The sequence below is a fragment of the Manihot esculenta genome, chromosome 4, assembly GCF_001659605.2.
Source record: "Manihot esculenta cultivar AM560-2 chromosome 4, M.esculenta_v8, whole genome shotgun sequence".
NCBI lineage: Eukaryota > Viridiplantae > Streptophyta > Magnoliopsida > Malpighiales > Euphorbiaceae > Manihot > Manihot esculenta.
The window spans coordinates 3478394-3504432 of record NC_035164.2 but is presented as its reverse complement, the minus strand read 5'-3'; the positions used below and the strand labels follow the sequence as shown (position 1 = coordinate 3504432).

Genomic DNA, 26039 nt, shown 5'->3' with positions numbered 1-26039 from the left:
GTACAACCAAGGGCCCCCATTCCCTATGTTTTCAAAATCAATATTATTAAAAAACCGAAACAGATATCTTTTTGCCTCTGATTTTATAATAGATACCCCTCTAAAGGATGCCATAAATCTGCCAAAGAGATATGAATATTCTGAAAATTGATTGGATTGTATGTAAGAAACATTCCTACTATACAGAAATCATAAGTGACGATCGGAATATCTTTGGAGCTCTTAATAGGAACAACAACATTTTCTTTTTCATCGATAGTCAATTAACCAGACCGTCTTTCATAGGGAAAGTAAAGGGAGAAACTAGGTTTAAGGAAAAGGAAAAGACAAGAGTATCGCGCCACAAAGGGACCACTTTTAAGTTAGATTTTTTCAACAATATCATAAAGGATGATTTTTCTAAAAAGTGATTTTTGAGCCTCCAAACTCAGTTGCAAACATATTCTAAATAGTGTTTTGGGCCACAATTTTTCTACTTTCAGATCCTGTATTAATATACTTAGAAAGAGAGAAGGGAATAAACTCGTATTCCCCTTGTCAACTCATCCAGTGGGTGGTAAATTATCGTGTTAAAAAGAATAAAACAATCACAAAAATAAACACTAAAAAGTAAATGACACACGGATTTAATTTAACATTGTTTGATAATTTATTTACATTTACGGCACTATAATTTTTTTATTTCTCTCGAGTTTTTAATTAGAAATATATTAAGAGAATATAACATATTTACATGTTCAGAGAAAATATAAAACATATAAAATAATATTAAAAAATTTATTTTGAGGGCTTCTCCTCTCACCATTTCTACCAACCCATAGCAGAGTTGAATCCGCGACTGTGAAATATAGTATACAATTTATAATATATTGTTAGACTTTATATCTTAATATATTATACATATTTAATATTTTTTCATGCCAGTTAAATTTATAAACAAATATGAAATGATATTTAATAATAAGGATATTTATACCAAATCAAAATTAGAATGACTAATTTCAGTTCATAGTATTTGATTTACCTAAAAATAAGAGAATTAGAAGCAATTTTCATGGAAATTATCCTTATTTTTTCTCTGGAGAAGATTTTCATATCAAATTAATAATTTGTTGATCAAATTTATCAAAATTTTACATGTGAGACTTAATTTCCCTACAAGGATGGAGTTTTTGATACTTAGAAATCAATTAATAGTGAGATTTTCAAATATTTAAGTTCAATAAAATATATAATATTTCATTTTATTTAATATTATTGATATAAAATACTATTTTTTATTGAATTAGCCAATAAATTAATATACATTATAAATTTACTTGTTATATATAGGTAAGCAAAATAAAAATATTGAATATATTAAATAACTCACAATAAATATGGTTAATATATTTAAATTTTTATAAAAATTATAAAGAATAACTTTACCTATTAAAAAATGTAATATTTCATTTGATTTAATATTATTAATATAAAATATACTTTTTCATATATTAAAAATATGTTCAATAGTGAATATAAATTTTTAATAAAATATTTTAATATATAATATTTATATATGATATTTTATATAGTGAAAATATATTTGTAATAATTATTTATTTACTAAAATATAAAATAAAAATGTACTTTCAATATAAATTTTAGGGAGATTTACAATTTAGTTTCTGGGTATTGCCATTATTAATAAGTCAGTCCCTGTATTTTTAGAAACATATTAAAACGTCTTTATATTTTATTTCCGTCAACAAAATAGTCCTTCCGTCCTCTTTTCCGTTAAAATTAGATAAAAAAGGAGAGAAAAAATTTTTAAAATCCAATTTTACCCTCAAATAAAATCATTTATTTAGTCCTTGGATATTGCTATTATTAACAAGTTAGTCCTTACATTTTCAAAAATCTATTAAAACGTTTTTATCTTTTTTCATATCAATTAAAACGTCCTTATCGTTTTTTTTCCGATTAATAAAATAGTTCCTATCTTTTCTCATATCTATTAAAATGTCCTTATCATTTCTTTCCGTCAACAAAATAGTCCTTCCTCATCGTTTCTTTTTGTCAACGAAATCGTCCCTCCCTATATTTTTAGAAATATATTAAAACGTCCTTATTATTTCTTTTTGTCAACGAAATAGTCCCTATCTTTTTTTCAGATCTATTAAAACGTCCTTATTGTTTCTTTTTGTCAACGAAATAGTCCCTGTCTTTTCTTTCCTCCTCCTCCTCCTCCTCCTCCTCCTCCTCAAAAGAAGAAGAAGAAGAAGAAGAAGAAGAAGAAGGAGAGAAAGAAGAAAAAAAAGAAAAAGAAGAAGAAGAAGAAGAAGGAGAAGAAGGAGAAGAAGAAGAAGAGAAAGAAGAAAAAGAAGAAAAAAAAAAGAAAAAGAAGAAAAAGAAGAAGAAGAAGAAGAAGAAGAAGAAGAAGAAGGAGAAGGAGAGAAAGAAGAGAAAGAAGAGAAAAAGAAGAAAAAAGAAGCAAAAGAAGAAAAAAGAAGCAAAAGAAGAAGAAGAAGAAGAAGAAGAAGAAGAAGAAGAAGCGAAAGGAGGAAGAATTGATGAAGAAGAAAAGGAAGGAGGAGGAAAAGGAAAATAATGGGGGTAATTTAGTCTTTTATTATATTTTTAACGGCAAAAATGGATGGAATGACTATTTCGTTGACGAAAAGAAAACATAAGAACGTTTTAATAGGTTTCTAAAAATATAGGGACTGACTTGTTAATAATGGCAATATTCAGGGACTAAATTATAAATCTCCCATAATTTTAAATTAGAGATTATATTATAATTTATTATTAATTTTTAAATTTAATTTAATATTTTAATTATAATTGTGATAAATTAAAAAATATTTTATTTTATTATTTAAAATGTAAAATTTTAAATATAAATATGAATTCACAAAAATATTTAAATTTTTTATTTAATAAATTTTTTAAGAAATAATCTTACTTAGTATGGCATGATATGTATCCTAAATATTTTTTTTCAAAAATAATAAAAATAAAATAATTAAAATTAAAGAAAATATAAAAAAATTAATTTTATTACTTAAAATTTTAAAATTAAAATAAAAATATAAAAAGTGATAAACACTTAAAATTTTTATGATTTTTTTGAAATTGACGCCTCACTCTGCTTTCCTTCGTATGTTATGCTGCCCAGCCAAAAGCTTTAAATGCTAAAAAAAATTTGAAAAAAAAAAAGCAATTTTATTTTGATAATTCATTTTGATGGTCTCTTTTTTATAATTTATTATTAAATTTTGTTTTTTTATTTTTTTAGTAAAAATCTTTTTATTTTTTTACAGATAAAAAGCCCTTTTGAATCTTTTAAAAGTTATCAAAAATTTGTATAAGTCCTTCAATAAATTTTAAGTCCAATTAAGCACTCAAAAATTGAATCCAAAAATCTATTGTGATGATTCTTTTCTTCAAAATTAACACCTCCTAATGGTCAAATGTGTTAAACATTCTCGTCATCCTTTTTGATCAAACTGAATAAATTAAAAAAAAAATATCATTTAATCGTTTTGATTTCTTTTTAAATTTTTTTTTTCAAATCAAACTGAATAAATTAAAAAAAAAAAATCATTTAATCGTTTTGATTTCTTTTTAAATTTTTTTTTTCAAATTCATCCATATATCTTATAGGCAGTTTCAAATTTATTTCCTATCTCAATTTCTTTTATTTTAATGCTAAATTATCCTATTTAATAAATTTAAAATTTATTTAAACTTTTGATGATTCTTGAAGTGACTAAGTAGGTCTTTTACTTTTTTAAATGTATATGCTCATCTATGAATGAAAATTATTTATTTATTTTTTAAAACTTTTAATTTCTCCATTTAAATTTTTTGTAATTATAAAAATAAATAACGTTATTTATATGTTTATAAAACATAATGTTTTTTTTTGAGAAAATTGTATTTTTTTTTTTTAAATTTCAAATTGGATCCAATTCCAATTTTGTCCCGGATAACTATTTTGGGTTAGAAATCTTGTGAAATTGGGCCATTAGCATATTTCCGAAACGATGATTTTGGCCCCTATGTGGTGCTTTCGGTGAAGAGCTGCTCCGACTCCGAGCTCAGTGTCACTTGATCAATTTGGGTGTCAAAATTCCATCGGGAAACTGTAAACGACGTAGAAAATCTCTGCGTCTTTGATCAAACGAAGATTGAAGAAAAGAGGGGCACCAAATATGGACGCTGAATTGCTGGAATTGCAGAGGCAATTCGAGTTCGCGCAGCAGGCGAAATCAAGCATCCGATTATCTGATCGAAACGTCGTCGAATTGGTTCAAAAGCTCCAGGAGCTTCACATAATCGATTTCGACCTTCTTCACACCGTCTCCGGCAAAGAATATATCACTCCGGTATCCCTTCTCTCGCTCTCTCTTTTTATCTCTCTACACAATCAGCGACACTTGTCAATTTCTTTGTTACTTTAGATTCTCAAGCTCAACTCAACTCAACTCTATAGGATAGGATTTAGCTCAGTGGGATTTCAAATGTAGTAAGCAATGTAAGTTAAGCCGTTTACATATTTTATTTACACCCTTTTTTTCTTGGTAACCGAACAGGGTACTCACAATTGAATTTTCATTCTCGTGCTATAAATTTTCATTTTTCCCTTTTTTTTTACCCTATTGAAACGGTTCCTTTGTAAGTAGTAATAATTTATGTGATATTTGTTCGCTATGGCATCTGAGATGAATGTGATGATCTATGGCACTTTAGGAGCATCTGAGGCATGAAATGGCGGTGGAGATCAATAAATTAGGGCGTGTCTCAGTGATAGATCTTGCAGATGTTACCGGTGTTGATTTATATCATGTTGAGAAGCAAGCTCAACAAGTAGTTTCGGAAAATCCTGGTCTTATGTTGATTCAAGGAGAAATTATATCAGAGTCTTATTGGGATAATGTTGCAGAAGAAATCAACGAGAGGCTTCAAGAGTGTAGTCAAATTGCTTTGGCAGAACTTGCTACACAGTTGAATGTTGGATCAGAATTCGTGGCTTCTATGCTGGAAGCCCGCCTTGGAACTTTGGTAAATTGCCTCCTCTGTTGAATTTGTTTTTTCACCATAAAAATAGATTATGGTATCATTTTTATTTTGGAAATTAGGTAAAAGGTAGGCTTGAAGGTGGCCAGTTGTATACACCAGCTTATGTTGCTCGTGTTACTGCCATGGTTCGTGGTGCTGCGAGGGGTATCACAGTTCCTACAAATTTGTCAGTGTTATGGGGAACTCTGCAGCAGTTGTTGCATGAAATGGATGGAGCCAGTGGTGTCACTGTTGAAAGTTCATTTTTTCAGTCCATTTTTAATGGATTGGTGAAGGAAAGCAAGGTTATTGGATCCCTCCGTGCAGGAGTTCATTGGACCCCAACTGTATGATATGTAATCTTTTACATTCTTTCATATTTTTTATGTGCTGAGATATATCTTATTGGAAGGAAAGGTTTGATAGTCCTTGATGTCAATTGCAGTGAATGCTTGCTGGGGTATGCCTTATTTGGGTTTCCATATTTAGATTAAAATTTTTTGTCTTGTTAATGATTTTTCAGCAAAATGTTCCTATTAATTTTAACAGAATGATGTGTTATTCTGATTGTTATTATTATTGTTTGCTAGAGAGGTACACGTGTAGTTAGAGTTCATCTAGAATTGTTTTGTTTAAGATAAAGGAATGTGAAAACCATTTTCAGAGATTTCACCATCCCTTTGATGGTTGCATGCCTCATTCACTAGATATCATTCATGGAACTTGTGATCTGCATGAAAATACTACTTACAAAGTGGGAAACATGTTGAATGCTTCAACTTTCATGTGCTTATTGTATTGCGGCTATTGCCTTAAATAGCAAGGTTTTACTATTAATTTTGAGTACATGTGCAACAGGTCTTTGCAACTGCTCAAAAGGAGTGTATAGATTCTCTCTTTTCACAGGTTTGAGGTCCAGTTCTTGTAACACTTTTTTTTGTCGCACAATTACTATTTCAACAAGGACTACAGGCACTGTATTCTATCATATCCTTATCCTTCTATTTATGCTATTATGCTAGAAAGAAACATATCAATAGCACTTGATTGTTTATTATTTCGACTTCACTGCAGAATTCCTTTATCAGCTATGATACTCTGAACAAACTTGGAATTTCCCAACCTGTCCAGTTCTTGCAGGTATTGTATTTATTTCATTTTGGTTTTGCATTTCTGAATTTTGGATTTTTTTCCCAACTAGGCATTGGTTTCATGTGAAGCATGATCATTTACTTGAGCTCCAGCTGTCTGATTAAAACTCTGGTCCTGCACTCCAATTTAGTCCAGGTATCCTGAAGGTATACCTATGATTACTGCATTTGCTCACCCATCCTTGATTGAGATGTTGGATGCTGCTGTTGAGGATGCCATTGAGCGTGGTAGCTGGTAAGGGAAAGAATAATTTTTTCACCTTCTTTCCTCTTTGTTGTCCCCCAAAATCACTGCCTGGATATCATAAATGCTTGTATGATGCATTTTGCATTTAGTGGCTTGCAATATTGCTATAATCATAACTGTCAAAGGCACACCTTAGGCCCAAGGGTCTATGTTTCTGCATCTCAAAGCTGGGTGCTGTCACTAAGGTGCACGCCTACTGCTGGCATGCACTCCTTACTCCTTAGTTGAGGCACAATGCATAGCCAAAAAATGCTCTCATAAACCTTCACCTGCGAGCTTTCTCATATGTAAATACAACCATCACTAGAATCAAAATGTCCTAATCTATGAGAATCCAGCATCGACAAGCTGGAAAGTTACTGGAATTTCTATCTTTGCCGTTGGGATCTTGTTGGAACACCACTCCTAGGTTACCTACAGCTGATCTTTTCATTTCTATGGTGCACACACCTTAAATCTCTCTCCTCTCTTCCTTGTTTGGATCTTCTTTGTTGCTCTCCCTCTTACCTTTGCTCCTGCTGCTTTTGTTTTACATTCTGCTTTCTTTATTTATTTTGAATTTTTGACCTTTATTTTTCGTAAACCTTCAAACTCAACACACTTGTAGCTCCCTCTATTATCTATTCTTTATTTTTTCTTCTTCTGTTTTTCGAATTTTGAGAGCATGTCCAATTTGTTTAAGTTGGTTAATTTGTTTTATGCGCAATTTTTTTTTCTTGGTGATTGTTTTGTTTACTTGAGATTTATGCTATGCAATTGTTAAAATTTTATGATTCTCGATTTAATTTGATTTCCATCCTAGTGATTTCAATATATAGGCTGGATCTTAAATTTACTTGAATTGTGACCGAATCTTATGATTCAATACTAAATCTTGCAATTTGATAAGAATTTACGATTCGGTCAATTTTTTTTCTAGAAGGTTGTTAAACCTTGTAGCTTCAAAATTTAAGATTTCATTTCATTTTCACCGTGAAAAATGCATGTAAAACCTTTTCTTAGTTTTTTCTTTCGCAACTAGCCATCCTTTTTCCTCTCCTTCCTTTCTTTTTCTTTTTTCTAGTCAAGTACAATTGTCATATTATGACATTTATATTACTAGGGTTTGACTTAATTGAAACTGCTATCTTTTTTTATTGTTTAATTATTTGATTAAGTTTAGATGGGAGTTTCATCGAGCACTATGATAAGTTTAAGTGTTCATAATTTATAACGTAAAGCCACATAATCTAATAAGAATATGTTTATCTATTATTGATGTATCCTTCTTATTAGTTTAGTGATAATTCTATATTTATCAAAATATATTATTGTGATTTTTTAAACTTATTTTTTAGACTTCATATCATTTTTATTTAATTTTGAGAATTTTTATTGAATCCTACAATTTATTCTCGATTATCAATTCACAAAATGAAGATTTCAATTCTCGATTTGAATCTCGATATAAGTAACAACTATTAAATTCTTTAATTTGCTTGGATAGAATTAATTTCTTTATTTTTTTTCCCTAAAGGTTGAGTATGAATTTCTAAAATATGTTATGAAAGTGAATAATATTGAACTTCTATAGAATTTTTTTTTGGCTCTGTATCACTCATGCATACCTGCTCCTTGCATCTACGTTTTAGGACTCAGGCTTCTTGGTGTGCCTTGAACCTTTATCAATTATGGCCATAATTATTCTTTCTTCGTTTTTGTTTTTTGAACAATAGTTTGGTGACTAAAGATAATAAAGTTATACCTCTTATCTACCTCATACATTAAGGGTATCCTGGTCATTGTACTTGTACTTAAACAGGGACATAAATACATCACATTGATAACTGCCTGATTTGTCACATTCGAGGGTTGAAATTTAGGAACAAAATATAATTTGAGTTGAATGTTTCATTTCTTTATTTTTCTCTGATGAATTTGGAGAATTTATGAGTATGTATTTGTATTTTTCTCTTAATCTTTACAAGTGATTTACATGTGATTTACATGTCTATTTATGCACATACACAAAGGATTACAATTAAAAGGGAAACAAATAAACAAATAATTACAAAGATAATTAAGAATTCTAATTTGTGCCTAGAATCAGTAGCAAATCCAGTCACTAGAAATCAACACATAAGTCAACACTCCCCCTTAAATTGGTCCATAAATGTCGCACATGCCCGACTTGCAAATCATATTGTAATAGGTCCTATTGTTAAGCTCTTTAGTAAACACATCCGCAAGTTGTCCGTTTGAAGTCACATGAACTAAGCTCAAGACACCATTTGCTAATTATTCTTTAATGAAATACTGATCAATCTCAATATGCTTCGTTCAGTCATGTTGGACTAGATTTTGTGCTATATTAATAGCGGCTTTGTTGTCCCAATATAAAGTTAGCTTGTCCCTTTTGGGCAATCTCAGCTTCTCCAATAACTTCTCCAACCACAAAAGTTCAAACACTCTTTGGGCTATTGCTCTGTATTTTACTTCAACGCTTGATCGAGCAATAACACTTTATTTTTTTCTTCTCCAAGTGAGAAGGTTCCCTCGCACAATTGTGCAATAGCCGGAGGTTGATCTCTTATCATCGAGAGATCTTGCCAATGCGCATCTTTAAAAATTCAAATCGGAGATGACCATTTGGAGTAAAGAAGCTCTTTCCATGGTACAGACTTTAGATATCTCAAGATGCGAAAGACAACCTTCACATAAGTCTCGCGAGGGTCATGCATGTATTGGTTGATTAAGCTAATAACATAGGCTATGTTTGGTCGAGTGTGTGAGAGATAAATCAACCTCCCTATCAATATCTAGTATTTTCTAATATCCATCGACTCATCAGTTCGTGCTTGCATCTTATAATTATTTGTAACGGGAGATTCTACTGGTTTACACCCCAACATACCAGTTTTTTCTAAAAGATCCAAAATGTACTTTCTTTGAGAGATAAAAGATCTCTTTTTTGGATTTGGTCACCTCAATACCTGGAAAATATTAAAGCTTCTTTAGATCTTTGATTTCAAATTCTTGTGACAACAACCTTTTTGGTTGAGCCATTTTCTTTTTGTCATCACATGTCACCATTATATCATCAACATACACTATAAGACTATAATCTTACTCTTATGATGTTTAATAAATAGAGTATGATCAATATTGCTCTGATGGTAATTAAAAGACCTCATGGTTCTGCTAAACTTAGCAAACTAGGCTCTAGGAGATTGCTTTAGCCCATACAAAATCTTTTTTAATTTGCACACTTTTCCTTATGCCTTCTTATCAGAAAAGTCAAAAGAGATATCTATGAACATCTCTTTCTCTAAATCTCCATAAAGGAATGCGTTGTTCACATCAAATTATTGTAAATCTCAGTCCAAGTTGGCTGCACAAGATAACAAGACTCTGATTGAGTTATTTTTACAACTGGGGCAAATGTCTCTTGATAATGCACTCCATAGGTTTGGGTGAAACTTTAAGCAACTAATTTGGTCTTAAACTATTCAATTGTGCTATCAGCTTTGTGTTTCACTGTGAATACTCACTTTCAATCAACTAGTTTTTTCCTAGGTGGGAGAGAGACAAGCTCCCATGTTACATTTTTTATCGGTGCTTTCATCTCTTTAATCATTGCTCCCTTCCATTTAGGATTTCTGAGAGTTTCTTTACAATCCTATGGAATAGACAAGATAAAGGCTCTATAGGAGGAAGACAAGCATTCATAAGAAACAAAGTTAGAAATAGGGTGTTTGGTACAAGATTTGACATCTTTTCTTTGTGCAATGGGTTTATTTAAATCATTGGAGCATTCAAGAGTTGAGGATAACTCATCAGAAGAAAAGGATGAAGATTCTTGATCCTGAGTAGGCTACATAATGGCTTCTTCTACCTTGTCTCGTATCGAATACCTCCTCAAATCTATCTTATCCAAACGTTCAATTTTCTCCTTCTGATCCGACATCTCCCCCTGTTTACTACTAGAACTCTCCCTTTGAAGTTTGAACCAGATCATTCAGAATCACAGAATTAGATATCACTTTTTCTTTCTCATTATCCTCCCCTAAAGAGGTGAATTGGTGGTATTGAAATAGAGTTCAATTTTTTTGAAGGTAACATCCATACAGACAAAATATTTTCTGGATGGAGGGTGATAACACTTGTATCATTTTATGTCAGAGAATATCTAACAAACACACATTTAAGGGCCTTTGAGTCCAACTTTTCCGCTGTCTTAGTATAGACAAAGTAAACACACTTAAATAATTTTGGTGGAACAATTTATGAATTCTTTCCTTGTAGGACCTCCAATAGACTCATAAAGTCGAAGGCCTTGAGGGGCATTTGATTGATAAGATAAACAGATACAAGGATTATATTTCCCCAATATGCTTTAGGTAGGTTCATGGTGATCAAAAGAGATCGAGCTACCTTAAATAAATGCTGGTTTTGCCTTTCAGCAACAACCCATTTTGTGCACTAGTATAGAGATAACTTGTCTGATATACTATCCCATTGGACTCCAAATAAGCAGAAAACATGCTATCTATATATTCTCTTTCATTGTCAATTCTCAAAATTTTCATCTTATTATCAAATTGAGTATAAATCATCTTGTGAAAAGATTGAAAACAAGAAAATGCATTACTTTTAGCTTTAATCAAATATACCCAAGTCATTCGAGTGTAACAATTAATAAAAGTGGGAAACCATCGATTACCAGATAAGGAAACAAATTGAGTAGGCGCCATACATCAGAACGAATAGCCACAAAAGGAATTTGTCTTTTATTATGACTCAATGGATAGGAGGTTCTAGTGTGCTTAGCATACCGTACTCACAATTATCACAAAATAAAGAGTCAAACTGAGTCCTAGCAAATAAATTAGGATAAAGTTTTTCTAAGACAAAAAGGATGGATGCACTAATTGCCTGTGCCACTGAAATAGTTCCTGATTGACATCCTTATTTTCTCCAAAGCAGTCATGTGATACTGTAGAACTTGGATCACCTTCCAATATGTATAAGCTATCATATAATCTATCATTGCCAATCCTCTTTCCTGTGTGAAGGTCCTGGATGACATAATAATCAGGAAAGAATTCAACTTTACAGTTAAAATCATTGGTGATAGCACTGACAGATAAAAGGTTAAAAGGAAAATAAAAAACATGAAAGACAAATCATAATTTAAAATTGGGTGCACAGATAACAGAAACAGAACTTGTTTCGGATATAGGAGTAAAAGAGTCATTAGCAGTTTTGACACTCTCTTTAGTTAGAGAAGGAAAATAATTGAGAAATTCTTTAGAAGAGCCTGTCATATGTCTATTCACATCAGAATCAATAGTCTATAGGATAGTATCAAGAGAGGAAGCATTACTTGACTTTACAAAATTAGATGTGGCATCAAAGAAGGACGAAGTGTCAATAGGAGATAGGAAGCACTTGAGACTTTGACTTGCATTAAAGCCAAGGAACTCAATAGCAATTGTCTCTTTAGAGGGCTCTTCCACAGTTTCTAATAAATTAGCTTGAGTTTTGGAGGTATTTTGTTTCCCCCCACGATCTTTAGTGGAACAATCATGTAACTTCTAGCAAGTCTCCCTAGTATGTCTCGGTTTCCTACAATAGTCACAATGTAAGTGATCTTGCTTAGAATTAGGAGGTTGCGGTGTGCTCAAATTAGTAGCCAATCTAGCCTTTTCAACTGTTGTAGTATAGAGTATAGTATGGCGGCGACTTTCCTCTTGTTGAACATGGACAGGTGCCTCTTCTAGTGAAGGAAAAGGGTATTTACCCAAAACTTAGACCCAAATTGGATTATATTCAGTGTTCAAGCCTGCAAAAAAATCGTAAACTCGCTTCTTTTCAATCATTTTTCGCAATTTGACTGCATCTCCTGTATAGTCTGCCTGAAAATGCTGATAGTAGTCACACTTCTGCCATAAGCTACATAGCTCAGAATAAAACTGAGAGGCAGTCATTTTTTCCTTAGTGCCATGGATCTTGTTCCGAATATCATAAATTTGGGCATCATTCCAATCTTGGAATAAGTCAAAGACAATGCTTTCTATATCTTTACAGCAGTATCAAGCAACAAATAAGACTTAGAGATATGGGGTTGCATAGAGTTAAGCGACTGTGTCATAACAAGACAATTATTTGAGTCCCATTTAGGAAATTCCGGATCACTCTCATCCGATTTCTTGTTCTTACCCGTGATATAACCTTGCAGTCCTCTAGCCTTGATAAACAACAAATAAGACTTTGACCAAGTAAGATAATTATTTCCATCTAGTTTTACGGGACTAACTTACAAGGAAAGGTTATCATTACTTGGAACATGGGCTTTCTTTTCTATTGCCATGGAAAATAGGAAAGAAAGGGTATGAAAAAAGAAATTACTATAAACACCAAGGAGACACCTTACCCACACCAAATGAAGCCAAATACTGCAGAAGGGTGCCGGAAATCTGAGGGGACACTGTCGATCAGAAAGTGAAACGACACTGGAAAGGGCCGCCACGCGCCGGGATCTGAGTTGCCGGAGTGGACAGATCGGCCGGCGAGGAGGTTCCAATGGCTCTAAGGGTGGCAGTGAGGGTGGAAGAAGGGTCTAGGGTGGAGAGTACCAAAATGGGTGAGTTAGGGTTTTTAGGAGAAATTGCCAAAATTGGCAGAAATTGAGTATCAAATCAAGATCAAAGCTCTAATACCATGATAAATTTGGAGAATTTCTGAGTATATATTTGTATTTCTCTCTTATAGGTGATTTACATACTTATTTATACACAAAGGATTACAACTAAAATGAAAACAAATAATTAAATAATTACAAAGATAATTAAGGATTCTATTTGTGCCCAGAGTCAGTAGTCAAATGAAATCATTAGAAATCAGCAAATAAGTCAACATTCTCATTTCTAAAATAGTTAACAATTTGCTTGTTTGATGATAGAATTTTCTCTATTTTTCATGTACTCTTGGTTTATCTACATATGTAACGCTGTATATCTTCTCCTTGTGGTGTTTCTTTATCATGCCTATTTTATTTTCCTTATGTCGACACAACTGGTGTTGGTCGCATTGTTATTTATCAAAAGAAAAAAAAAGAACAGGAAAAAAAAAAGAAAACATATGGTCATCTTTGCTATCTGACTTAACTCTTTTTTTTCTAAACTGTCTTAATATTTAATGATACAGTTCATGTTAGATTCCTTTTTGGTAATCACTGAATGAGCTTATTTAAGAACTTCAAGAATGTAATTTCTTTGAGCTGTATGTTAAGACAGTATTTATTACATGGTATGATCGGATGGATAAATGCAGGATTGGTTCTCTTTCTATATTACCTGCATCCTTCGGATCCCAAGATGCAGCTAAGATTTTGTCACTTTGTCCTTCTGTTCAGTCGGCTCTCAAGGTGATAGTTCTCTTTGTCAATGGTTGTTGATGTACTAAATCAGGTGAAATATTTATTCAGTTTAGTTGCTTTCTGTTTCCCTCAGGGTAATAAAGCACTCATCCTTGGAGAGTCATATGTATTCAGTTGTGGTTTTGTCAAGGTATTTCTCCTTCCATTGATATTGGAGTGAAACTTTGAGCTATGCATATATTTCATGTATTTGTATTCATCATTGTTCATATTTGTGAAGTGGTGCATGTAGGTTATAGTTGCCAGTTGAGTAATTTAGTCCTATTGTCTTACCTGCATCCTAAGTTAGATTGACCTGGCTTTTTCAGCCACTGTTTTGAACATTGAGGTTGAAGAGATTTAAAATACCAAGGCAGAGGGGTATCAAGGGTTTCAGTGTCCCTCTTTTCATATGTTGGATTGATTCTTGTTTTGTGTTGGAAAGTTTCTTTTATAAATTTGCCTGTAAATCACTTGAACTTAACCCCTTTCTACTTTTCCAAGTTGTGGACCTTTAAAAGAAGGAAATACTGATGAATTTCCCTTTCTTAGTTTCCTCTTCTTTTTTTCTTTTTGGCACTATCTTGTGGTTATTGAAGTAGATTGTTGACATTTAGTTATATCTTTTTGCCAACATGGCCAGTCCATTTATGATTGCATGGAAAAAGAGATGGATGCCTTTAGTCTCTCAGGGTCTTCTGGTGGTGTGCTGAGTGATGACTCAAACTTGGTTAAGGAAGTTAAAGTTAGAAATGATTTCAGCAAATCTAGTGAGATAAGCAACAGTGGTAATGAGAAAAAGAAGAAAAAGGGAAAATCAACTGGAATAAAAACAGCTGAAAGCATTCCTGATGATGATGACTACATTCCTACAAAATCCAAGAGAAACCAAAGGAAAGGCAAGAATGTGTCTTCTAATCAAGTGTCAGATGCAAAAGCAGGAGCTAAAAAGGATTCAGCCAAAGAGGACAATCTTAATGTTCCTTCAGAAGAGTGGGTAATGCAAAAGATCCTTTCTGTTGTTCCTGACTTTGAAGAGCAAGGTATTTATGTTGATTGTTCTAACTTTTATTGTTTCAACTTTGCCAATTAGGCATCAATTTTTTTCCAGCTCTGACTGGTGCGATGCTCTAATCTGGCAGGTATAGAAGATCTGGAGATGATACTTAGACCTTTATCTAACTATATGAGGCCTATGCTTATTAATTATTTGAAGGAGAGAAGGAAGGCATTATTTACTGAGAATACTGAGAAAATGAAACGCTTGCTTGATAATCTGCAAAAGAGACTTGATGAGGTTAGGACAATTACTAGTGCTAATTTCCATTCAGTGTTTCGGCATCCTTCCAATGTTTTATATCACATGCTGTCTGCAGTTCGCACTTCTCATTGTGGTGCCTTCTATATGCTAAATTATTTTGTTCCCTGTTTGCAGGCTTTCTTAAATATGCAGCTGTATGAAAAAGCACTTGATTTGTTTGAAGATGACCAATCAACTTCAGTAAGTTCTGATGTTTACTGCAAATAACTTTTGCTGCATGTGTTAATACTCCAAGAGGTTGTTTTAGGATACAATGTGATATATCAATTTTATCTATGTTTTGCAGGTTATTTTGCACAGGCATTTATTGAGAACAATAGCTGCCTCTATAGCGGATATGCTCTTTCATAATTTGGTAGGGCTTATACGTCATCCAACTTGGCTCACCATTTTTATTTGGTTTAGTACATTAAGATGTTTCCTTTAAGGATTCTCTGATGCTTGGAATTTTCTTAAATGTAGGACATGCACAACAAATTGAAGAATGGAACTGAAGTTGAAGAGTCTCAGAGTTCAGAACCCATCACACTTAATTCTGCAGAAAGAACTGCTCTTGTATGAAATATTTACCACCCTATTTTTTGTGAGATATATCAGAAGTTTAAAGAACACTTGAAACTGACTTATGCTTTTGATATATCTCCGTTTCTTGTGAAGGCCAAAAATTTTCCAGGTTCCCTTGCAAAGAAAGCTCTTGCAGTTGGGGAAGCTTTGGAAGGAAAGGTCAGTGACTGATTGTGCGCAATGAGAATTTTTTTTTCCCATTCTTAGATGAGCTCTTTGAAGTAATTGTCACTTGACACTTTGCTAATCCTATACCTAACTTCTATTCTTCTTTCTTTTTCCTCTCCATTGAAAGTGAGGTAGAGTGTGGAGAGAGAGGTGTGGTGGTATAGTGGGATGGACGAGTGAGAAAGGAGAAACAGTTTGTATATCAAAACACTGTTTTTCCTGTTTGAACATGATTCAGATTGCAATTTTATATTCAGTTATGAACTTGTAATATTTGTTTATTAAGTTTCACTTCTGTTACATGATATTTGCTATTTATTGTGTTTTCATTAGTACTTCCCCTTTTTTAAAGTTTAAAAGAAAAACCTGGTATGACATTCAGCATTATATTTGTGGTTTTCCAGCTGCCCTCTGTTACGGAAAGTTGAATCTATTTAATATAGGATTTGTATTTCTAAATAGGTAGAATAATTATGTCTATATATTCCTATGATCATGGGTTTTGATATATTCCTATTACAGTTGGATAATCCTTCATTTATGGTACCATATATGTCTTGAATCTTCCATTATAAATAGAGAACCCTTTGTATTAGTGAGATATCCAATTTAATAAAAATGTAGCCCTTTGAGATCTTGTGTTTGTAGATGTAGGCTCTGTAAATCTTCTTGTGTTATTGTCTTCTCTCTTTTATTATTCTAAATTTAACATAGTATATGAGTTTTCAATTTTTTTTTTACGTATTTTGTTTGGGTAGTGTTCATGGACACTATTCATTAGTACTTATTATGGACACTGTTCATACCTACTTTTGCGTTCGATTGGTGTGGTTGTTCAATCCTATGAGTTGTTTTGTATTGATGTTTTCTCGCTGGTATTACTTTGGAGAGAAGTTTTGTGTTGATATTTTCTCACTGGTATTATTTTTGGTGAGGAATTTTGTGTTTATGTTTTCTTACCGATATTGCCTTTGGAGAGGGAAGTGCAAGTCTAAGGATTGTTTTGAATTTTGATATTTTGTGTGAGTGCTTTTGTGCTAAGTAGTTTTGAATGTGCTCATGAGTTGCTGGATGGAAGCTATTACGAGGAAGTTTTTGGCTTTTACATAGAATCTCATCAAGGGGAGTGTTAGAATTGATGAAATTCCATTCCTAAATAAATAGAATAATTATGTCTATATATTTCTATGATCATGGGTTTTGATATATTCCTATTATAGTTGGAGAATCCTTCGTTTATGATATCACACATATATGTTTTGGATCTTCCATTATAAATAGGGAACTCTTTGTATCAGTGAGACAAGCCAATTCAATAAAAATGTAGCCCTTTGAGGTTTTTGTGTCCTTGGATGTAGGCTCTCATGGCCGAACCATGTAAATCTTCTTGTGTTATCCTCTTCTATCTCTTTTATTATTCTAAATTTAACATCCTCATTCTTGCATGCTGACCATTGGAAAAACTTTACAATATGCAATTGTTTATTGTTTAGTCTTTAGATAGGCTCTAGAAAATATAAAATAGTAGAGGGTCCAGCGTGGGAATGCAATGATCATTAGAAAATCACTAATTAGAGATAATATAATGTACTCTCTCCCAAAACTTTCCATTTTTCCAACCCACTGATTTTGATTTCTTTTCCTATTAGAAAATAGTTTTGTCATGGTTTTAGACCCCCTCACCTCCTGCAGCGCCTCTCTCTCAGTTTTCCTCCAATGGCTAGGCTACAAATCAGTGGCAGCCCTCCGCTTTTCCTAAACCCTCTTATTCTAGGTCCTTTCAAGATTTGATCTTAGGTTGTTGAAGTTGAACACAGTACCATGAGATTTTGTCAGCTAAGCTACCTAGCATACGTGCTGTGCCCATAAATACAACTAGTTCACAAATATTTGATATTACATGTCACTTCTGTGAAATCTTTCAAATATGATTGTTCTATGTTGCAGCGGGTGGAAGTTTTCATGACTTCACTGAGAGAAATGGCAGAGGAAAGGTATTCTTTTTTTTTTCCCTTCTTTTTTTGATGCCTTCATTAGTTTCAGTTCATGGTTCCCATTAAATTGTTTTTTCTGTGTGTGCATGTATGTATGTGAGTTTGCCAATGTAGTGGTAAACTTTACATTTTTATTCTCTTTTTCCAGTGGCCTACTATTGAAGAAGCTTGACAAAAAATTGGAAAGAAGTCTTCTGCATTCATATCGCAAGGTATGCCCAAGCTGTTATGTAGAAAAGGGTTTTACAGAAGATTCATAATAGTTATAATCTTCACTCCTTTGTATCAATGTAGATGTTTGTTGAGCTTGATGGTTGATTGTATATACAGATGAAAACATCAGTCCATCGTTAGTTTCATGGATAACATCATTCCATTGTTAGTTTCATTGTTTTTGAGCTGACAAACCTCTAAATCAATTTTTTGTCACTAATAATCTTCATAGTTTTGTTTTCTGAGTATTCCTATAAACTAGTGTGAAGAATATGTTAAGTGAAACTCCTCATATCGGTGCCTTTTTTCACTGTCAGGATTTGTCAGCTCAAGTTTCTGCTGAAACTGATCCAATAACTCTTCTGCCCAAAGTTGTTTCCCTACTCTATATTCAGGTTCTTGTTTGAATTCTTGCTTGTGCACCAACTTCCATTTGACTCTCGCACATTGATTTACATTGTTTTTATAGTTTCTAAATGAGGATTTTCTTGTTTGTAGATTCACAGTAAAGCCCTTCAAGCCCCAGGAAGGGCCATTTCTAATGCTGTGTCTCGACTGAAGGTATAGAAAACTCACTATTTAAGGTTTTCAAAACATCATGCTTTTGCTAACGCTGTATGAGATTTTCTTGAAATGATTTTCTAAGACCTCATTGATATTATGCCTGCTATAAGTTGAATGCAAATATATAGACGTCAGACATCAAAATTTGAGTGTGGGGAACCAAGGGTACAAACAAGATGAGATAGAATAAACTGTTTTCAGTTCTCAATTCCCTGTAAAGGAAAGACTTTTATAGTGCCCTGTTCAGCATGAGTTTCAGGGTTCAATAGCCCTTTTCAGAAAAATTCACCCTTTTAGATGTTGAAAAAAGCAATCTGGAAAAAATTATGTTGTTCCTTTATCCTTCTTATGGTTAAAAAATATTTGAAAATTTAAATTTTTATTTTTCTTTAACTTTATAACAATATATTTAAGACAATGTTTTACCAATAGGAATTTTAACAATAATGTCCAACAGACTGTAATTAGCTATCGATAGTTTGGCATTCCTTCGTAGATCGGTTCCATTTTTTTGGTCACAAAAACTGTTTTGAATGCTGCTCTTGATCTGATATTGTTCAAAATTGGCATGGGAACATTGGGCCAATTTGCATTGTGCTTCATGAGGATTTCTGAGTTTCTTTCCAAAATAGTCAATGTGCTTAAATCCAGACCAATTGCTTGGTGAACTGGTTAGTTGACTCCATCCTGCTCATTCAGCTGGTTTGATTTTGAAACAAGTAGGTCAAATCAAATGTAGTACAAACTTTTTCTAAAATATCAATGGTTTTAAGCCGAAAAAAGGGAAAATAAAATAAATGGTAACAGGAAGAAAAAGAAACTGTTCATTGGTCTGGTTCTCTGTTTGGCTGACCAGTCCTATCCTGTTTTGAAAACTGTAGAAAGAACAGCTAGAAACTGCTTTTAAGATGTTTTTAAATTTCTATGCTAAAACATCCCCAAGTGCACCTTGGAAGCGTTTTTAAGAAGCGTCTTTATCTGATCTTATCAATGTTATGAATTCCAAGAATTAAAAAATGATTAACAAAGAAATATTGCAGAATGTTGAAAATATCCTAGATGGGTTAATTACATGAAATTCTGAGGCCAGTTTCAATTTGAACCCAAATATTTATTTTGTGCTTATGCTTACCATGTAAACATATCGAAATTTTCCATTCTGAGGAGTTAATTTTCATGTAAAAACTCGTGATAGAAGTGGCTCAAGGATCTATTTTTGCTTATTTTTTTCATCTTCTTTTCTGTGATAGAACAGAGAGAAGTTTATTGATAAAACTTAAAAGAAATTAATCACAAAAATGTGCCACCAAGTGTAATTGCACAGATTATAAGTTCAACATCAAAAAGCATATACCTGAACTGAAACTCATGTAAGAAACATGAAAGGTGAGAGACCTAGGTTTTATCATCTTGTTTTTTTTATATCTTTTAAATTAAAGTCTTAGTTTGCAAGGTAAGTGGGTAATTGTCTCTTTGGTTGCACTTTGCAAAAAAGAAGATGATGTAATTGAACTAATGGTGAATTTTGTAGGGAACCGGCATGATTAATTGGTTGATAACATGCTCCATGGGTCTAGGTACCATGCTTTTTTGGTACCCTGTTTTTTGGGAGTTTAACGCAATAAGAAAAATATCTATTTTGGAACCATTTATTGCTATTCATTGTATCTTTGCCTTGTATGTTGAAAACAAATTCCTAAAATCGCATTCATATGTTTGTGTAGCAAGTAAAAGATCCTATGGGGTTTACATTGAAGCGACCCCCATAATTGTGGTGTTTATTTTAAGAGAACCTATAGAAGTTAGTTTGTGGGAAAATTCATAGTGGAGCATTCAAGATATTTTAGGGTCATTAATATCCAAAATTCGGGAGAATTATGATTTACTCTATGGATTTTTCCATTATTTATAAGTCATCCCTGATTTTCAAAAACTCACTAAAATGTCCCTGATTTTTCCCTTAGTTAACAATCTAGTCCTCCCATTCATTTCCAAGCTGATTTTCTATTATAGGTCAAATGATAGAAAACTTTTAAAACTCGAAATTGCCCTTTACACAGCCAGAGCTTGTTTTTCCAGCCCTATTTTATTATCCTTCTATCTACTCTTTGTTTTTCAGTTTTTGAAGCTAGAAATAATGGTAAAAATGCCATTGTTTGTCTCACCATGTTTTTCAGCTCATCACCATAGGCAATACAGAATTCACAAACTTGTTGGAGTTTAAATTCCTCACTCTCCCTCAATAATGGATAAATGGGGGTGTAATGAACCGAACCAAGCCAAGCCGAGTGAGCTTTAAAAAATTCAAGCTTGACTCATAAAATTTTATGCAAGCTTGAGCTCGAGCTTGGTTCAAGCTCTAATATTGGAGCTCAAACTCGATTCAATTAATTTTATTGAATTCAAGCTCGGTTCATTTAAAGCTCATTTAGGCTAAAAAATGAGTTCCTTAAAAAACTTGAATTCGAGCTCGATAATGCAAAGCTCGAGTTCGAGCTCAATAATTCAAAGCTCGAGTTCAAGCTATAAAGCTCGACCTCGAGTCTGAGCTCGATTTGTAAATTAAATCAAATCATTTTTGTAATATATTTCTTATGAGTTATTATTATTAATAATACCAATAACATGAAAAATAAAAAGAGTTTACATTCTATTACAAGAAGATTAAAAAAATACCAATTACAACAATATAAAATAAATAATTTCATCAAATAACACAAGACAACTAAATAACGATAATATAACTACAAAATATTATATATGGAATAAAGATACTAATATAAGTACAATCAACTTAATTACATAATTACATATATACACTTCATTGATTTTATTATTGATTTATATTTAAAGTTTAGAACACTTTAATTATCAGAGTATATGCATAAGCATATTTATAAATGGAAGCAATGACAATAACGATAGTGGAGTAAGAAATAAAGATTTAAGAAAGATTTTTTTAAAGGGAAAAATGAGTGTGTACTTAAAGTGATATATAGTGAGAGAGAACTATAAAGATTAATATTATAGTTACTCAATTAAAGGGAAAGAAATATATAGACTAATAATATATATAGTTATATAGTTAGTATCACTTAATCTTTTAAAGTTGAAAAAAATAGAAAAGGAAGCAAAATAATACAAATATGTATATTAAAATTTGAGTGAATATTTAAGATAATATTACTTATACCATGATTAAAAGAGTATTTATAACTTTTTCTATCAAAAAAATATTTAGAACATTACTTAATATTTACATTCTATCTAATATTTATTATTTTATATTAAGAACATAATACTAAATTTATTTCCTGTATAGTCATAACATTAATTCAACTTTTTATTATAAATTTAGATTAAATTATAAACAATTGTATTTTCTAATGATTATACTACAATTTTAAATAGTATTATCTTTAGAAAAATTATAATTATAAATAATTATAATTTTAAATTTATAAAATACAAAGCTAATCTAACTCATGAGCGAATTTAAAGAGTTTATAAACGAGCCTATTATTGAATCTGTTTACGAGCTTATGAATGAGCCTATTATTGAATTAAGTCGAATATTACTGAATTCAATCTCGACTCGCTTAGAAAACAAGCCGAATATGATTAAGTTTTTATTGAGCCGAATCTCGAATTGCTCACGAATATCATGGTTCATTTACAGCCCCAGGGTTAAATCACAAATTGAAAATCAAATCACACCATTGGCACAATTGACACAATCCATGAACAAAACACCTTCCACACAAATCTTCCAATTTGCAATGCCCAGGATAAATCACCCATATCCATGAACATACACCTAAACAAACTTATTTACTCATGACATAATGCATGATCAAATCAACCAAATCACAAACTTATTTACTCACAAGTCACAACACAATCCAAAGTTAGATTAACAAGTGAATGAAAAATGCAACTCTTAAAGTTGAATATTGATGAATTAGTGAATAATGAGCTATTTGCAAAAGTGAATTAACACCTATGTTTCTAGACTCATCTCCACCCAGGTTCATCAATCTACTCTAGGCCCCCTCCACCTCCCTCGTCAATTACAATCTCATCATCGAACAAGACGAGAATTGTATAACTAAATGCAATTTTCAACATAATACAAAGTAGGGTTGATGGTTGATACTTTTTTTCCATCTATAAAACGAGTGGTGAGATCGTAGAATTGCCTATGAATATCACCTCAAATGGTGACAACATTTCACCAACTGCATGTCCACTCCTTGACGAGAAGCACCCTGGCTTGGACACATAGAATATTGAACTCGGCCTCTAGCAATGCTTGCACTTCATGAGGGGTTTGATATGGCGGTCCATGTACTTGTGCAATGGCATCCTCGGTCCAGGTGCTAGCAAGCACTATCGTGTGAACTTTAGAAGTCGAGGGGGTTATGTTGCCACCATTGGAGGTGAGGATGGTGGGAGTTGTGCCGCTACTAGTAAGAAAAAGGTTGTGGAATCAAGAGAGGTTTGTGAGCTTGAGGAAGACGATAGAATTAACTAATAAGAGCAATTTAGTCTTTTTTTAACCAAGGCAAAAATGAAGGATGTTTCAATAAATTTTTGAAAAATGGCAATTTCTAAAGACTAAATCATAAATCTCCCTCAAAATTTATGCTCTGAATCTATGTATGAATTACTTTGCTATCATTGAAGAGACAGCTAGTTAATGATGATGGGAGTCTAAAGTAGCTTGGGCAACGATGCTGATAATGGGAGTTTAAAGTAGCTAAAGTCCTGTGTATTGATGGGAAAAGGGACATGTTTCTCAAACCAATTGATATAAACTAACCTTTACGTTTAAGGAGAGATGAATTCTTATGTTGTCTGGTAATACAAAAAAAAAAAGAAGTGTATTTAATATATTGATAATTATGTAATGTAATTCAATTACACTTTGAATAATGTACTGTTCTTCACATGTACAAATGGATGTACACCACCCTCCCCTGCCCTACCTCTGCCACTAGCACTGCGGCTGCCGGCATTAGCTACTGCTATCACTAATCATCACAATAATTACCATTAATCATTACTACTATAAATAAATTTAGTTCTAAAATAAAACTTTAATTGTATTAGATTAGTTATATTTTATTTTACAACCAAACGTAGTGATGTAATGACAATTGCATTATATTATATTACATGATTAATTGCATTGCATCATGTGATACCAAACATAATCTAAATGTTTTCTACATGCATGTAATATTTTTCAGGACAAACTAGATGATTCAGCATACAAGATCTTGACAGATTACCAAACTGCAACAGTGACACTTTTATCTCTTGTTTCTGCTGCAACTGGTGATGTGAGTATACATACATTTTAATTTTTTTACCTTTGTTTTTTAGTTCTGTCTCTATTACATTCATAATCTAATGTTGATTTTTGTTTCATTTATGAACACCTTAATGGACAATTTGGTAAAATTAGTGTTTAGAAAAAAAGACTCTCATGCGTTTTGAACTACTCACATGCAGTTGTAATTATATTTGATAAATCTTTCTTACGAAACAGTTTTTTCTTTTCATTTCTTTTTGTTAAAAATAATTTGTGGTGTTAATTTTTCTATTTTTAGCAGGAAGAAGACTGCACATCTGATAGAATTTTGAGTAAAAGAGAGTTCCTGGAGAATCTAATGCCTGCATTGAAAGGACTTGTTTTGAATGCTTCCCAATCTTGAGATATCATGATTTCAAATTTCCCGAGGTGAATGTCAGCTCAGGTAAAAATTTGCATCGACAGGCAATGACTCGTTTTCTGCATAAAGTATACAATTTCTTAGATAGATTGCCAGTTGGTTGGTGACCTTTCTGTATATGAGCTGAGATGGATGTCGTCCTGCAATCTGCTGAGTACAAGTGCTAGCAAATCATCTGCGTCCATACTTGATAATCGGTCAGTTCAAAATTAAGGGATTTTATGTGGATGCAATCACATATTAGGTGTAAGAAGTGAAAAACTGTTGTTGGTAAGGCATAATACTGTTAGTCTTCATATAGAAAATTTATCAGGGATTTCATGACATGCCTGAGGGCACTAATTACAAATTGAAATGATTGTAGTTGATTTAGGAAGCTTACATATATGCACTGTTGCCTTTTCCTAATAAGCATATGGAGTCTCCCAAATAAGCAGGATTTTTTTTTTTTTCTATTGTCTAGTTGGTAGCTTGATGTTGTGGCTTTTTTCTTTTGCCTGGATTAGGCATGAGTATTGCAATATTTTGAATCAAATGCAAAAGGATGTGTTAAAAGAAAGCAGTTGTAAGATTAAACTCAAAATCCTGACAAATTTATTGGTGGCCTATGCAAGAATTCTGGGCACAAAGCTTTGATGTCCTTGTAATTTGTTGCATTTATTCTGAACGTGCGAGTCTTGAATGATGTAATCTTTGTGCATAAAAGCTGGCTTGATGTATTCCTTGTTTGAAATTAAAGTCTTCACAAAATTAAAATTTCAATTTAATTCATTTCTTATTCCAAAAATTTATTTTTTAATTTAAAAAATTCACTTTTAAAATTTTTAACATGTCAATTCTAAAACTTATAAATTTTTATATTTTCTTCTCTTTTTTTCTTATATATTTTCTTCGACTTTTATTTAAAAAAAAAACTTACTAATGATACGAAAAAGATAATAAAGTTAAAAAAAAAAAAAAAACTTCTTTCTTAACAATAAATTCAATACTTTCCATAAAGTATTTTATTTATTAACTTTTTCTATGATATTATATTTTGATGAAGGAATAGTTTAATCATTATAATTACATAATTAAGACTCCTTTGCTTCATGAAAATATGATATTAGAAACATTGAGAAAATTAAAAAATAAAAATAAAAAATATTTTTTGTATTTTAGAAATTTTATTTTTTTATAATTAAATCTATGAAAATTATATTTTTTTATAATAAATTTGTGTAAAATATTTTTTTTAAGTAATCATTTTGTAGAAAATATATTGGATTAACAAAATTGATGTTTTAAATATATAAATATATCTTTATACAAATTAATATAATAAAATTATATAAAATTAATAATATTATTATTAACTAAAAGTAATATTCTTTTATTATTTTAAAATTTAATGATTAAATTATTTCTACCTTGATTACAATTTAATTTCTTTATATTATGAAAAATAATATAACATTACCCATTAATCAATTCAATTCAATTTTATTAATTTTTAAGTGAATTGTTTATGACTTATTTTTTCTGTAAATCCTTATTGTAATAATTTTTTCTGAATAGCACCGCAACAGAATAATAACAGGTAAACTATATTAACATCATCGTACTCGATGCTACATAAATTATACCAAAAACAG

At 31.8% G+C, this 26039-nt stretch overlaps 1 protein-coding gene across 2 annotated transcripts; it reads left to right on the top strand.

Moving 5' to 3' along the window:
- The first annotated feature begins 4004 nt into the window (after positions 1-4004).
- On the top strand, positions 4005-24819 carry LOC110613433 (E3 UFM1-protein ligase 1 homolog). 2 transcript variants are annotated; one of them, XM_021754551.2, is made up of 20 exons: positions 4005-4373; positions 4738-5049; positions 5127-5393; positions 5905-5952; positions 6121-6186; positions 6329-6432; positions 13759-13852; positions 13938-13994; positions 14487-14886; positions 14986-15140; positions 15279-15344; positions 15451-15519; positions 15627-15719; positions 15822-15887; positions 17844-17890; positions 18039-18102; positions 18421-18498; positions 18602-18664; positions 23920-24012; positions 24286-24819. In XM_021754551.2, the coding sequence occupies exons 1-20, from the start codon at positions 4200-4202 to the stop codon at positions 24385-24387; spliced, it is 2418 nt and encodes an 805-aa protein (XP_021610243.1). In that variant the 5' UTR covers positions 4005-4199; the 3' UTR covers positions 24388-24819. The 2 variants fall into 2 exon arrangements, with proteins under 2 accessions (XP_021610243.1, XP_021610242.1); XM_021754550.2 differs by having other exon boundaries at positions 24283-24819.
- The last annotated feature ends 1220 nt before the right edge of the window (positions 24820-26039 follow it).

Excerpts from the sequence above, each read along its gene's own strand:
- LOC110613433 (XM_021754550.2), top strand. The coding sequence starts at position 4,200 with ATGGACGCTGAATTGCTGGAATTGCAGAGGCAATTCGAGTTCGCGCAG. Across the intron at positions 4,374-4,737 it reads GCAAAGAATATATCACTCCG|GAGCATCTGAGGCATGAAAT; the intron begins GTATCCCTTCTC and ends ATGGCACTTTAG. Across the intron at positions 15,141-15,278 it reads TGCAAAAGAGACTTGATGAG|GCTTTCTTAAATATGCAGCT; the intron begins GTTAGGACAATT and ends CCCTGTTTGCAG.